The sequence below is a fragment of the Larus michahellis genome, chromosome 18, assembly GCF_964199755.1.
Source record: "Larus michahellis chromosome 18, bLarMic1.1, whole genome shotgun sequence".
Lineage (NCBI taxonomy): Eukaryota > Metazoa > Chordata > Aves > Charadriiformes > Laridae > Larus > Larus michahellis.
Window position 1 is genome coordinate 6,190,440 of NC_133913.1, and position 14,458 is coordinate 6,204,897.

The 14,458-nt window shown below is 48.4% G+C and overlaps 1 protein-coding gene across 4 annotated transcripts in view; it reads left to right on the plus strand.

Annotated features, from left to right (window-relative positions):
* NSF (N-ethylmaleimide sensitive factor, vesicle fusing ATPase) overlaps positions 1 to 14,458 on the plus strand; it is an 85,018-nt gene that overhangs the window by 53,937 nt on the left and 16,623 nt on the right. For all 4 annotated transcript variants that reach the window (XM_074562274.1, XM_074562270.1, XM_074562271.1 and 1 more), the window contains exons 12-17: positions 3,026 to 3,213; positions 7,640 to 7,735; positions 8,347 to 8,503; positions 9,661 to 9,794; positions 11,008 to 11,074; positions 11,263 to 11,342. In XM_074562274.1, coding sequence (XP_074418375.1) covers positions 3,026 to 3,213; positions 7,640 to 7,735; positions 8,347 to 8,503; positions 9,661 to 9,794; positions 11,008 to 11,074; positions 11,263 to 11,342 — 722 coding nt within the window. The remainder of the gene's footprint in view (positions 1 to 3,025; positions 3,214 to 7,639; positions 7,736 to 8,346; positions 8,504 to 9,660; positions 9,795 to 11,007; positions 11,075 to 11,262; positions 11,343 to 14,458) is intronic.

The following is a 14,458-nucleotide window of genomic DNA, read 5'->3' on the forward strand; positions in this document are numbered from 1 at the left end:
GAACTCGTGAAATCCGATTGATCAATGTAGCCTTAAGAGCTCACGAGGGGTTTTTCCTCTGGTCGTTAAAGGGTAACGTCACTCTCTGAAAGAGCCAGAAACAGGAAAGGGCTCCGTGTTTTAGGGACGGAGAAGCGTAGCCACAACGGCAGTCGCCTTTGAACAATCTCATACTTGAAAATGAATTCCTAATAGCAACTGTTATTAGTAAACAGGGGGGAGATGGATTGCGTTGCAGGTGTTGTACCTGCATCTTTAGTTGACAAAAGTTAATTAAATTAAATAAATTCCAGGGGCTGAGCGAGGCATCCCTAGAATAAATTATCAGGTAATAAGGACTGAACACCCCTTGGGACTGTGCGCATTTTAAAATGTCTTTTCGCATACCCTCAGCACAAATAGTAATCGGAGCAAATTGTCCGATCCTTGTAATAAAGGCTGTGAAGGCAGGTTGGAGAGTGAGCTGAGGAACGGCAGGGTTTTACCAAGAGGATGATGCGCCGGACTGACTTGTTACGCTTTCTTTTACAGAAAGGCTTTTGCGTCTCTTCCATTGTAGCCATTTCAGAAGGGACTCACTGAGGTGCAAACTGGGAAATTCTCACCTCAGTCGGGAGAAAATGAGCGTTGTATGAGAACGGTGTAGGCCAGGGGAAGAGTAAAGTCAAGACCCTGAATTTTAGGAGAGCGAACTTTCAGTTGATTAAGCAATTAGTGGATGGGACCCCCTGGGGAACTGCCCTCAGGGCTGAAGGAGCAGAACAGAGCTGGCAGCTCTTCAAGGACATTTTTCTTAGCACGCAAGAGCTTTTGATTCCCACAGGTAAGAAATCGGGCAGGGAAGGCAGGAGACCAGCATGGGTCAGTGAGGACCACCTGGTCAAACTGAAGTGTAAGAAGAAAACGCACAGGCAAGAGGAACCAGGGACATGTGTCCTGGGAAGAATTTGGGGACGCATAGGGATATGTAGGGGTGGGATGGGGAAAGCTAAGGCACAGCTGGAGCTGAATTTGGCAAAGGATGTGAAGAATAATAAAGACAGGCTTGTAAAGGTGCATTGGCCAGAAAAGGAAGGTGAAAGAAAACGTCCAGGCAGGAGAAATGTAAGGCAGGAGAACCAGTGGCAATGACATGGAGAAGGCCGAGGTTTCCAACAATTTTTTCCCCTCATTTTTTACTGGTAATCCCTCTTCCCACATCTCCCAAGTCCCTGAACCTCAAGGCAGGGACTAGGGAAACAAAGTCCCTCCCATCCTAAGAGAAGATCAGTTTTGAGACAGCCTGAGGAACCTGAACATGCACAAGTCCATGGGACCCAACAACAGGCATCTCAGGGTCCTGGGGGAGTTGGCTGGTGTAGTCGCTGAGCTACTCTCCATCATAGTTGAAAAGTCATTGCAGTCAGGTAAAGTCCACATCGACTGGAGAAAAGGGAGTATCACACCCTTGAAAAAGAGTAATAAAGTGCCCCCTGGGACCTACTGACCAGTTTAGCTTCACCTCAGTGCCCAGTCATGAAACAGATGCCCAGCTGGGCAGGGCACTGGGCCGTCTTGCCTAGACTGTGCTTTTGCCAGGAAAGATTGGACCAGGTGATCCTCGAGTTCCTTTCCAGCCTGGTATTCTGTGATACGTAGACACATGCGGATGATAGGGAGGCAATTAGAGACTGCCAACGTGGCTTCACAAGGGGCAAATTGTGCCTGACTAATCTAGTGGCCTTCTGTGGTGGAGTGACTGTGATGGTGGATACGGGGATGAGCTACAGATCTCATTGGCTTCTGTAGGGCGTTTGATAAAGTCCCCCAGAACACTCTTGCTGCTAAATTGGAGAGATAGGAGTTTGATGGATGGACTGTTAGATGGATAAGGAATTGGCTGGATGGACGTGTCTAAGGAGTTACACTCCGTGGCTCAATGTCAGGGCAATCCCTAAGGCTGGGGCTGGAGGGATGGAGAGCAGCCCTGAGGGGAAGGACTTGGGGGTGTTGGTGGGTGAGAAGCTCAACACACCCCAGCAACGTGCGCTGGCAGCCCAGAAACCCCCCGCAGCCTGGGCTGCATCCCCAGCAGCGTGGGCAGCAGGGCGAGGGGGGGATTCTGCCCCTCTGCTCCCCTCGGGGGAGACCCCCCTGCAGCGCTGCCTCCAGCTCTGGGGCACCAACAGCAGAAGGACACGGAGCTGTTGGAGCGGGGCCAGAGGAGGCCCCGGAGATGCTGGGAGGGCTGGAGCCCCTCTGCTGTGGGGACAGGCTGAGAGAGCTGGGGGGGTTCAGCCTGGGGAAGAGAAGGCTCCGGGGAGACCTTGGAGCCCCTTCCAGTCCCTAAAGGGGCTCCAGGAAAGCTGGGGAGGGACTCTGGATCAGGGAGGGGAGCCATGGGACGAGGGGGAATGACTTTAAACTGAAAGAGGGGAGATTTAGGTTAGAGATTAGGAAGAAATTTTTCCCTCTGAGTGTGGTGAGCCCCTGGCCCAGGTTGCCCAGAGAAGCTGTGGCTGCCCCATCCCTGGAGGGGTTCAAGGCCAGGTTGGACAGGGCTTGGAGCAACTGGATTTAGCGATAGATGTCCCTGCCCGTGGCAGCGGAGGAGGGACTAAATCTTTAAAGTTCCCTTCCAACCCAAACTATCCGATCATTTTACAATTTTATAATTGCAAGGTGGCAACTGGGTTTAGGGATGCCGAGGGAGTGACCAGATTGCCTTTGCATAGGGTGAAGTCCGGGTATGGAAGCCTGAGAGCAACCACCTTGGAGGAACCCTGAGGAAAGAAACTAAACATTACACTTCTTGTCTCTAGTTTGGTGACGCTAATGGTGATTAGTGATGCGAATTAATTTGCCGAGGGCAGTTAGTAGTTGAATTTTCTCAAACAAAAAGCATTGTGAAATATTCTACTTGTAAGAATGAATTGCTTGTGGTGAGAAGAGCCTTTGGAGGTGGGAGCACTGAGGAGAGGGGAGGGCTCTGCTGCGGTTGCTGTGCCGAGGCACGGAATGACATGTGTCCTCTTTAAAATCTCAGGTTTGCCAGACGAGAAGGGCCGATTTCAGATTCTTCACATCCACACAGTGCGGATGCGGGAGCACCAGCTGCTGGCTGAAGACGTGGACATTGCAGAGCTGGCAGTTGAGACTAAAAACTTCAGTGGTGCCGAATTAGAAGGTTTAGTTCGAGCTGCTCAGTCTACCGCGATGAACAGGCACATTAAGGTCAGTCCTGTCGTCTCTCACTGGGGCAAAAAAAAAGGGAAAATAATTGTTTGAATTCTTTTCTTGAATGTTTACTTCCAAATGGGTAGTGGCATCTCAGCGTACCGTAGGAGATGAAATTCATACGGACGCCACCTTTCCACTGTGCCTCTACGTGGTTCTGAGTTACTGTTCTCATCTCCTGACCTTCAAGCAGCTCCCGAGTAGCTCAGTGCAAGGGAAGGTGGTCGCTTGTCGGTGTATTTTGATCAAAACTGAAAGGAAAGTCTTGAACCTCAGTTTATGGATAGGACCCAGGAGAAAAGAGCTGGCAGTGAGAACAGCCAGTCGTACGGGAGGGATCTCTGCTGCAGCCTGTGCAGCTCGACGTGTTCATAAATGATCTGCAGAGAGGGAGGAAAAGGGAAGTTACAAGCTCAGAGCTGTTTTGTGGTCGTAAAGGTGAAGGCCACCTATGGAAAACTGCAGGAGGCCTTTGAAATAAGGCGAGCGCACAAGATGTAGTCAGTGAATTTGAGTGTGCGCTGGGGAGAGGAAGTTCCAAAAGGTGGAGGCAGCGATGGGGGCTGAGCCGAGCGTTACTGGAGTGACGATGATCTGGAAATAGCAGCTCAGGCCTTATCAGCGAAAAAAGCAAATGCAACATTAGAATTTACTAGGAGAGGTACACAGAGCCAGTGAGGCTGTGATTGTGTCCTGGATGAAATCCCTGGGGTATTTGAGTCTGTGCAGCCCTGGGGCACCCGCCTTGAGAAGGTTATGGTGGGACAAGGATGTGGAAAGGCAGTGGGGAAGGTCAGAGGAACGGGAGGGTCTTCATGGGAAGGATGGCTAGACTGGCATTTCTCAGCGGAAGAAAACATGGAGAAGGGTTGTGAAAAGTGTGTGTAATCACGAGTGGCCCGGAATCGGTGAACGGGGAACAACTGTTTATTCGTTCCTAATGCAAGAACTCGGAGAGCAGCAGATAATACCAGCGGGGCCGTGCTCAAAGCAAAGGAAAGGACATGTGTGTTGTGTGGACAAGTATTTAAGCAGTGGAAGGAATCTTTGGCTCCAAGACGTCACTGATGCTAAAATCTTGGTGGAATTCCAACGGGGCTTGTACAACGTCTTCTGTTCCAAATAAGAACTCGTTGGTGATCGTCTCGGTGTGCGTAGAGACTCGTCGTGTCCTCGGCTCCCTCCGTTGTAGAGGAGCGCTGCCCTGCTTTCCCAACGACTGCTGGCTGGGGGAGGTGAGGGTGTCTTTAAAGGAGTTAAGGACCACGAAATGTCAGGTTATATTAATCGAGATGCAAAACACCGTATTTGCTGGTGGTGAAATACAAGATGATTAGTTTGTGAAGAAGGAGGTTGAAGACGCAGCCCCTTTGCTCTGCTGGCCAAGAACTGGTGGGAATTGCTGCAGAGAAAAGCCTTGGACATCAGCTCCAGTGTATTTTTAAGTAAAAAGTCCGTTCAGCCTCGAATATGAAGAAAACAAATTATATTTAATCATAAATCATTTGGTCGCTTAGATATTTATATCTGTTGGAAACACTCTTTCTGAAGGAAAAATGGCTCTTTCTGATGATTTTTCTTTTCTAGCCATAATACATAAAAAGTTATTAATTGTTTCCCATAGCAAAAAAATGCAGACATCAACAGTTTCTAATTTTCCTGCGTTGTCTCAAAAAAAAAAAAAAAAGAAATAATGAAAAAAAATCAGCACCTCTGGAGTTATCTTCATCCCTTCGCAAGCAAAACATTTTCCTTCAATAATTAATTTCGGTTATCGTTGATGTTTTTTTCAATGCTTGAATTTCGGGTGAGTTTGGGGACTGTTAGTGGTTTGATATATTCCCTGTTGTGCCAAAATGTCACGGCAGGAGAAGAGAAAATGGCAATGCATAAATGGAAAAGAGCAGCCAGTCCCCTCCTTGAGGTTGGTACGTGATTGACATCTTAATAATATATGTGTGTGTATGCCAAATGGGAAGCGGCCACGCTTTGTTTTTCTTTTCAAACGCTTTGACGTAGTATTTTTGGATAATCTTGTTTATTCTGAAGATGTCTTCAGCCAAATGATGCACTAAGGCATTTTATTCTCTCCTACCAGTACTGCAAAATTTAAAATATACATCATAGCCCTGACCTAGTTTTCAGAAGCCCCTGCGAGAAGCGAGAGCACAAATTGAAAATCGAGGGGCATTATTCTTCTGAATCATTTAAGCTCTTCTGATAATCTCTCAAAGTGTGTGGGTTTAAAAATTAAAGCGCATAACCTATTAAAGGCTAGGAAAGAAAGCGATCCCCCTGTTTTTAAGCGTACGCACAACTTCAGGAATATACTAATAGTGAGTCGAGTACCTTCACTTCCCTCTGCAAAGCAGAAGAGGGATCAACCTGTACTAAATCAATAAAATAAATTTGGCGTTTCTGTATTTCCACATGGTGCCTGAGAAGGGGCTCGGTCATTTCAGGCGTCGCCGGGCGATGGGTGTTTGCTCGGCACGGTGGCGTGGGCCGCTCTGGGTTCCTGAGGCTGCTGATCAGAGGCTGCGTTTGCTGCTCTACAAGACAAGCATAATGGGATTATTTTTGATTTTTTTTTTTTTTTCTTCCCGTGCGCTACGTGTTCTTGTAGGTCATCCTGGTCAGGAGAGGGTCTCTGAGGGCACGTCTCTGAGGGCACGTCTTTGAGGGTCCGAGTTATTCGACTCGTCCGTCACCTTGGTCTTAGGCAAAGGTGGCAGAGGTTGCTGTGCCTTCCAAGAAAAACTCCTTGTAATCCCAAATTTTTACCTCCTGATCACGTGGGGCCATTGTACTCTCGGGTAGAAGCAGGTGGCATTGTAAGATGCGGGTAACTTTCAATGAAAAATGATACTTGTTTTGGAATCCAGAGAAATTTGTTATGATATAATTGGGAAATCCCGAAATTATCCAGAAAGCCTTCCAAGGCTGCGCTTCAGTGGGGAAGAATGAAGGTCTTTTGCCTCATCTTTGTGCTACTTAAAAATAGGTTTCTGCCGTACCACTTAGCGGTTAGATGAATTGATTTTCACAGATCAGCTTCTGCCCCCTCTTGTGACTAATCCTTTTGCCACTATCTCTAGCTCCACTCGGGATCCTCAGCAAGGCTGCGCCCGTAGGATTAGTACGTGAGAGCCAGTGTCCGTATGCTGTTGAGTGGAAAAGTTGCTTCAAATCCATTTAATTCCTGATGGCTGCCCAAGGCAATCAATATACTTGCAGGTCTGCCAATAATCCTTGTAAATGGAGCCGCGGCCGTACTCGGTAACACAGCCGCAGCTGGCTTTAGAGTCTACGGACGTCTGAATAAGGTCTCCAGTCCTTAAAGGCTGCTCTCAAGTTGGTTGCAAGAATTACAAACCTCTCCGGGCTCCAGTGGGAGCAGCTTTGGGCCACCTCCCGGTGGCGCCTCTGGTTGTGATGGAGACAGGAGTTTGCGGTGGTTCGTGCTGTCTCGACTGCGTATTTCCTTCCTGTCATGAGCTTTTAAATGTTGCTGGGCGGTTTGGGACTGGCAGACGGGGAAAAAGGTGACGGTGTTCATTTGGGAAGGTGCACGCCGGGAGCTGAGCTCGCTGCAGCTTATTCGTTCCAAGTGCCACCGCGGGTGCTGCCGTGGGAGGTTCGTGCCTTTGGTTGAACTGAAGCAAACAAAGCAGAAAGAAATCTAACACGTACCGATCCCCTTAAAGTCTTTCTTGTACAGAGAGGAAAGTGCGTGGTTCGAGTAGGAAACCAAAGCCTGAAATAGAGGGGTGTGAATAATTCTTATTTTTTGGCTTAGTTGCCAAAGATGGCATGGGTAGGTTCAGAGGTGGGTTAAAACCAAGCTTTAATTTGTCTTTCTGAAAAAAGTCATGCAATGAAGGAGGCCTCACCCCCTTCCTGCCCAGCACCCAAAAGGAGTAACGAAGAATTTTTTCTACAGCCTCTAAAACGGAAAGAATAGTTCCCTACTCTAAAGCGAACCTACATATCTCCTGTAACTTTTAGAAATTCAAACTTAGGTGAGATCAGACTGGTGTCCAGAGCGGGACTGAGCGTCGCTGACCCGTGGTTTATGTAGTCAAGGTAGCGCAGCAGCACGAAGGATGCTGCGGAGCTGCCTTCCTGCTCTTAGCTGGGGGGTGTCTCTGAAACGTGGGGTCATGGCCATGCTCTTCAGCTTTCCACCCAGTGGAGTGCAACAACTGGTCCTGAATGACTTCGTGGGGCTGGCGTGTGGATGTGGCTCTGTGAAGATGATGATTGCTCCAGTGGTATCCAGCATATGCCCAACAAATGTCTCGTTAAGAAGCATTTTCCTTATTGATGCAGGTCAGCTGCAGGGTTGGGTCCGTGGATGGAAGTCGATAAGGGGTCCTGTGGGGTCCTGCTGTACTTCAGTGTCTTTTATTGCCTTTATTAGGCCAGCAACAAAGTGGAAGTGGATATGGAGAAGGCAGAGAGCTTGCGCGTGACAAGAGGAGACTTCTTTGCGTCTTTGGAGAATGATATCAAACCAGTAAGTAGGCACTACGTGACTCCTGTAATAGCCTCCCAGTAGAGTAATGCATGAGGTACCAGCTTCCTTCTGGGATGCAGTGGTGCACCCTGGGCTGACTACCGTGTCCTGCGTGGTGGGAGTGAAAGCAGGGAGCCCCTTTCTGCCTGCAGTACCAAGGCGCTGTCTTCGTACCTTCTGGTGCATGCGGGAATCATAAGGACTAGAACAAAGAGAGCGATTTGGAGTGTCTTCTCCTTGTCCTCTCCCATTTGGGGGGTGGACATCCCTACCTCAGTTAGTGGATGACAGCTTCGATATGGACTGGAGTAGGAGGTTTAAACCTAATTTTTGAGAATTGTCTTTAAATGGCGTGGATTCAGAACCCACTGGCAACTTGCACTGATTAGAATTTATTTTGGGGGTATATGAAAAGATGCTTCTAAATGTTGCACAGTCTCCAACAGCGTTCTGTCCTTCGAACTGGAACGTTGTGTGTCACCAATGGCCGTGACTGTGTCACTTAAGCATCTTCCAGAGTCTTGGTCACTTTGGTGATGTTCAACTTTTCATGTTTTTCTGATGTGATGCAAAATTTCTCAGGAAAATAAATGTTCCCTCTCTTAATCCAGGCGTTTGGAACCAACCAGGAGGACTATGCAAGCTACATCATGAACGGTATTATTAAGTGGGGCGATCCAGTAACAAGGGTGTTGGATGATGGGGAGCTGCTTGTTCAACAGACGAAGAACAGTGACCGTACTCCTTTGGTTAGCGTTCTTCTAGAAGGTAAATTTCAGAAAGAAATATATATAAAAAGCCCCCGAGTGACTTCTGTGAGCTATTCCATCAGTTGCCCAGGCGGTCGTATGTTAGATCCTGCAAATGTATGTAAAAAACACGTGGGAGGAAAAACAGAATTGGTCTCTTCCAGTTTAGTCAGGTGGAATTGCTTTTGATATTAAAACTGGCTTCTCAGCCTGAGAGAAGGAAAAATGTTCTCGGAACAACGTTCGCGGAACAACGGAGAAGTGAGTGTCCCCAGTTAATAACCTAAACGCGGAGGTTTTACAGCATGAACCTCTCTAGCCCGAGTTAGTTGTCTAAATCCTGAAGTGACCGGAGAGCTCATTGGTGTAATTAGCTGAGTTCAAACAACAGTTTGGCTGACCACACGTAGGTGTTGCTGTCAGACAGAGGTGGTTGCCCGCTATCTCGACCGTTATTGACTACGAAGAGCCGAGGAAACTAGTTCCAATATCTACGTTACAGGTATTGCAGTTAGAATCTGTTATTTAGCGCTTCCCTCTTTCTTTTCCTGAAGTCAACGAATGTGGATAACCGCTATTGCTGAGCGGTCGGTCGCTTCAAAATTAACCTTGAATAGATCCCCTGAATAATTCTGGGTGCTTGTGGCCGGCGTATCGCTCGTCTGCAGCACCTTCTTGCACTGCAGGTTGATTTGCATGGGGGGGATGGAGGAGGATGCGGCTTTGGTCTCTGAATTATTCTGGTGTGAATTCAGGCAAATTACAAATTGTCTTTTGTCACTCGGTACCTGGCATTCACGCTGTTGACTTGTTTGCCACGGTACCTGCAGAAATCGTATTTAGAAGTGACGTGAACGTAGTTCAAGAAGACTTTCTGAAACACAAACGCGCCCTACTTCTGCTGCCGTCCCACCAAATGTGTAATGTCCCCTTCGGTGTTTATTTCGTGGCAAATCAGTCTGCGTGCGCTCAAATAGTTGCATTAATTTCCTTCGCCTGGAGGACTGGATTGCACTAGGAGTTAGTGCGTTCCTTCTGCGAGGAGAAGAAAAGGTCATTTGAAAATGCAGATACCTCCGAATGAGATCAGACACATGCTTAAAGCACCGGCCGTGCTGAGCCTTACCTGACCTGTTTTCTCCCGTGGTTTTTCATTACGTTTGCCCTTTGTTCCAGGTCCCCCCCACAGCGGGAAGACTGCCTTAGCGGCAAAAATAGCAGAAGAATCCAACTTTCCCTTTATCAAGATCTGTTCTCCTGATAAGATGATCGGATTTTCTGAAACGGCCAAGTGCCAGGCTATGAAGAAGGTACTCGCGTGTCCTACGCTTTTGCTCGATTACAGTCCAATTCTGTGTTCTCCAGGGGACGGAAAAGTCAATTACCTCGTGATTGTTTCCTGCTCTCTGCAGGTCCTAAATTCCTGTGCGTATATTTATTTATCGAGTTGAACGGGTGTTTTTGTGGCGCTGACGCTCAGTGACTCGGGGAAATGCCACGGCTCTGTCCCAGCTGGGTCCGACGCGGAACCGTGGCTGACAGTGGCACAGAACAGGAGCAGGTCTGCGGCTCTGTCTGCGGCGGCGAAGGCAGGAGGGGCTCTAGGGCCGCGCTTGGGAGGAGTAAATGCTCCCTGAGTGAGACTAGGAGCAGTTCTGGGCTGCTAAGGGTCAGTTGAATGAGTTTTAACAACTTGGGGAGCAGGGGGAACGCAAACACGCTGAACATCTTAAATCATTTCAAGTAGCCGGGTGGCAAGAAGGAGGTCACGCTTACCAACGCCAAGCGCTTACTCTTCTGGCTGAATGATACTGAATGAAGCACGTGAGTGAAGTGCCACTCTGCGATCAGTTTGTCGCCGGATTGTATAGTTTCTAAGAGAAGTGACGTGCTCGTAGCTGGAAGCCCAGTTTAAAATTTAGATTCAAAAAGGAGCCTTTTGGACTTCACCTGCGCCAGCCTGTGCTGGCGGTGGCCTGCAGTTCCACTGACGTCCTCAGTGCTGCTTACCATTCAAATCCAAAGCTTTGCAGGACCCTCACTTGCTGCTCTACAACGGGCGATGCGGAGACTCGGTCCGTACCTGAGCGTGGCTCTTCTCCCCGCACTGTGCTGTTAGGAAAAATAACCAATATCCCGCCTGGGTAGAGAAGCTTCATCATTGCGTTACAGCTGCGGGGCGTTTGTGTGTGTATTGGTATATTATCAGTATCGCCCCAGCTCCCAAAACCAGAGGAACGGTGTTCGGTTTTGCCCATTGCTTACGATGAAAGGCGGGGCAGATGGCTTTTTTGCAAAGCGGATGGGATGAATGAGCAGAACTGAGCTCTGAATTTGTTGACATGGCAGCGTTTTAATAAACGCAGATAAGAGCCTAGTCTCTTGGTGCTTATCTTTTTTCATTCCCTGTTTGTTCTTCTAAGTACTGCTGTGTTTAGCTGAAACCACGTCAACAGGTCCTATCATGACTGTTGCGGTTTTGTTGCTGAGATTTGACTGTGAGTCATTTTACTGTTTTTTCAGATCTTTGATGATGCGTACAAGTCCCAACTCAGCTGTGTTGTTGTGGACGACATTGAGAGACTCCTGGGTGAGTTCGGACCACGAGAGAGAGTTATGTTGTCTGCTGGCCAGAAACATCGAAATATTTGCAATATTGAAATCCTGCAAACTGGGAACGAGCTGGAGCCATTTGCTTCGGCAGCCTTGAACTGGTTTTGATACAGGGAAGTGGCTGAAACGTTCATAGCGGGTGTTAAAATGCATTTTCCCTTTCAGATTATGTCCCGATTGGACCGCGGTTCTCTAATCTGGTGTTGCAAGCCCTTCTCGTGCTGCTAAAGAAGGCCCCCCCTCAGGTAAGAGAGTGACCGAGGGGTGAGATGCTCCGTTCCTACAATAATTTCGATAGTGGAGGGCTTTGTGTCTCGCTGGTGGCTGCCGTGCCGCCAGTGGCGTTAGCGCTATTGTCTCCGATTCAGCCAAGCTAATCCCAGCCTGCTGCTCTCCAGGCAGAGAGGCAGTTCTGGGGTAACCACCGAGGGAGTCCGCTTTAATTATCTAATTACTTAAGGCTGCATCTTCTGCAGTTAGCCCTAGAAATACTGGCTAAGGAAACGAGTTTAACCTTCACCATGTAAAACGTAAACCTGCGAGCTGTCTGCTTCCTGATCGGCTCGGGAACTGCTCAGTCCGAATCCATCCCTGGCTCAGCCACGTGCTCCCTCCTCACCTGGGAATTGATTTCCAAGTACCGTATGATTGTGGATGTCAGGGGTTTAATTTGTTCTCGACTCGAAATTACCGGGTGTTAATTGCAGTGGGTGAGGAGACCCTAAGGTCTTACATCTCATGCTGATCCCATCTATTTGCACTTTCTGCCTTGATGAGATCTAAGAACATCGCAAGTGCTAACGTTCCCGGAACTCGCGCCCGGTGAGACAAACAGGCGGGGACGACTCTTTTTTTTGTTCGCCATTTTTCCTGCCGTTCGCTGGAATTCTGCTGTGTGTGCGTGAAAGTTATCTGCCTGAATAAATTACATACTAACAGGAAAACCTTGAAAGTTGGTGTCGGGGAAAAAGCAGAGAAGCACGGCCTGGATGAACTCCGGTTTTCTTTTTTTGTCATTTTTAACATCCTGGAAACAGCAACGTATGCGTGAGTATTGTTGTCATTAGAGAGTTCGGTGGAAAGACCTTTCAAATATAGAACTTTGAACTGAATTGTAATGCCACAGGCCCTGAAGTTCCTCTCGTGACTGTCAGACTGGGAGAACGAAGATTTTTTTATTTTTTTTTTTTCTTCCCCAGCGAGCTTTCTGTGCTGCGGGAAGTCTCTAACATAGAACTTGCATTCCGTTACCACCACCAAGAAAAACCTGTTACGCTGGAACAGAAAAGCTGCCCGTACGCAGCAGCGCAGCCGTTTGTGATCGGCGCAATCTCCTGTAATCATTGACCTATTGCTGGGTATTTCCACAGTACAGGAAACGATTGTTCCCCCAAACCAACAGGGGGAAAACAGAGAGCTTGCTTTGGTTCAGTTGTCGAAGGAACCGCAAATACTACGTTGTCCGTTTTAGCGTTGCGCCCTCCGAATGCGTTTTGCCGCTTCGATGCAGTTCTGCTGGCACCCGAGTCGCCCTGAAAGCAGGATGCGGGGCCTGAAGCTCGCAGATATTTGCCAAGTTTATGCATGTTGCTGGAGATTTGTACTTTGCAATGTTTGAAATGCCCTTGAGGCTGGAAGACTTTGGGTTGACAGCCAATATTATGGTGACTTAAGCCATAAATTGTTGGAGGGCAGAGAGAGTGTTTTCTGAGGAAATGTCACTGTTTGATTGATGATGTGGGTGGTTTAGTTTTTTTTTTTTCTTTTTTTTCCCCCCCAGAGTGTCCACTCTTGGCTGCTGTGGGAGTTGGGCCAGTGGGTTAGACGGCCCCTTCGGGCTGAGCCCCTTTGCCAGTTCTGGTAACACAGAGTTCTTCCCGGCGGGTTTGTTTCTTGCGAGTTCCCTGGGATAGTCGTGGCGCGTGGGGATTGTTGTCATTAAAAAAAACCCAACCCAACGGTGTCTGAGAGGTAGAGTCACGCAGGAAAAGGCCTTTTCCGCTGTGAACGTCTGCTGGGAAAAAGAGTCAGTTTGGGCATGGAGACTCTTGGGGATTTTAAGCTCAAGTGAGAAACCCACCAGGGAGAGAATACTGCCCTTCCGAGGTCCCTGCGGGATGACTCGTTCCTTTGGGGAGCAATTTATTTGGAAGTAATGGTTGGTTTCAGGGGTTTTGTTGTAATTTGAGATGCAGGTACGTGCTTCAAATGGACGCGAGTGGCATCAGTGGCACTAACCTGCTCCGCGAGGTCAAACCAACGCGAATCTCGGTGGGACTGGGACCATGGTTTACGTTGGTTCCTCGTAAAAAAGGAGCGTCCTGGGACGTGCCAGGCGCGTCCCCGTGCTGGGAGAAATCGTTCGCAGGATGCTGGGGAGACAATACCTGTTCTCCATTGCTGTCGGATGTGGTGTTTACCGTTTCAGTAGCCAGAAGGGCCCGAAATACAGAGCTGATCTGAAAAGCTGTAGAAAAGGGAAGGACGACGGGGTTGGAGCAGCACGGAAGCGGCGGGCGCGATGCAGCGGCGCAGCTCTGCGGCTCCCATCTTTGTGGCCCAGATTATGTATTCATGCGGTGTCGTCACGTCACTTGCAGAGAGTATTCTTAACGTGCAAGCGGCTTCCTACGATTCCTGTAGGCTACGTGTGTACGAGGAGCAGTTCTGGGCTGAAATCTTATTAATTATGCATTGAGGTGGGCGTCTCTGTTGAATTGGTTTGTGAAAGCTGCCTCCCCGACTCCCCTCTTCCTATATATCATTTTAACGTGGAGTGGGAAGGGGCGAATACTCGGAGCTTCTGGTTTTCTGGGCTTTCTGGCTTGTTTGTACTTTTGCAGAAGTTTTGAGAGTAAACATGTTAAAGGAACTAGAAACATCTCGTGAGTTTGCTTTAAATTCCTGGCTAGTTCCACTCCGCAACGCTTAAATAGTGGTATCTATTACTACTAGTTCAAGAAGCCTGAAAAACGTTACGTTTTGTTTAGCGTCTTTTTTTTTAAACCAATTTAAAAGCTTTTCTGAAATGGATTGAAGAGAAGAAAATAACCCATGTTCTCTTGGGTCTTTATTTCAATGGAGTTTCCCTGTGTTGTGCAGGAGAAGAGGCTGGGGGGGGATAGAAAGGCTGAAAGGGGCTGTCGCAGCAGGGAGCCGAGCGGGAGAAAAGGACTTCTCTGAGAACTAAGCAGCAGCAGCTCCGAAAGCCGGAGCTGCTTCATCTACATGCAGAGTCACACAAGGCATGGAGACACTCACCAGCCCCACAGAGGTTTCACATGTGCTTCCCTGCTGCTTCCCGTGAAAAGCTAACAATTGGCTCAAAGGGTGAAAGACCATCGCAGCATCCCGGCGCTAA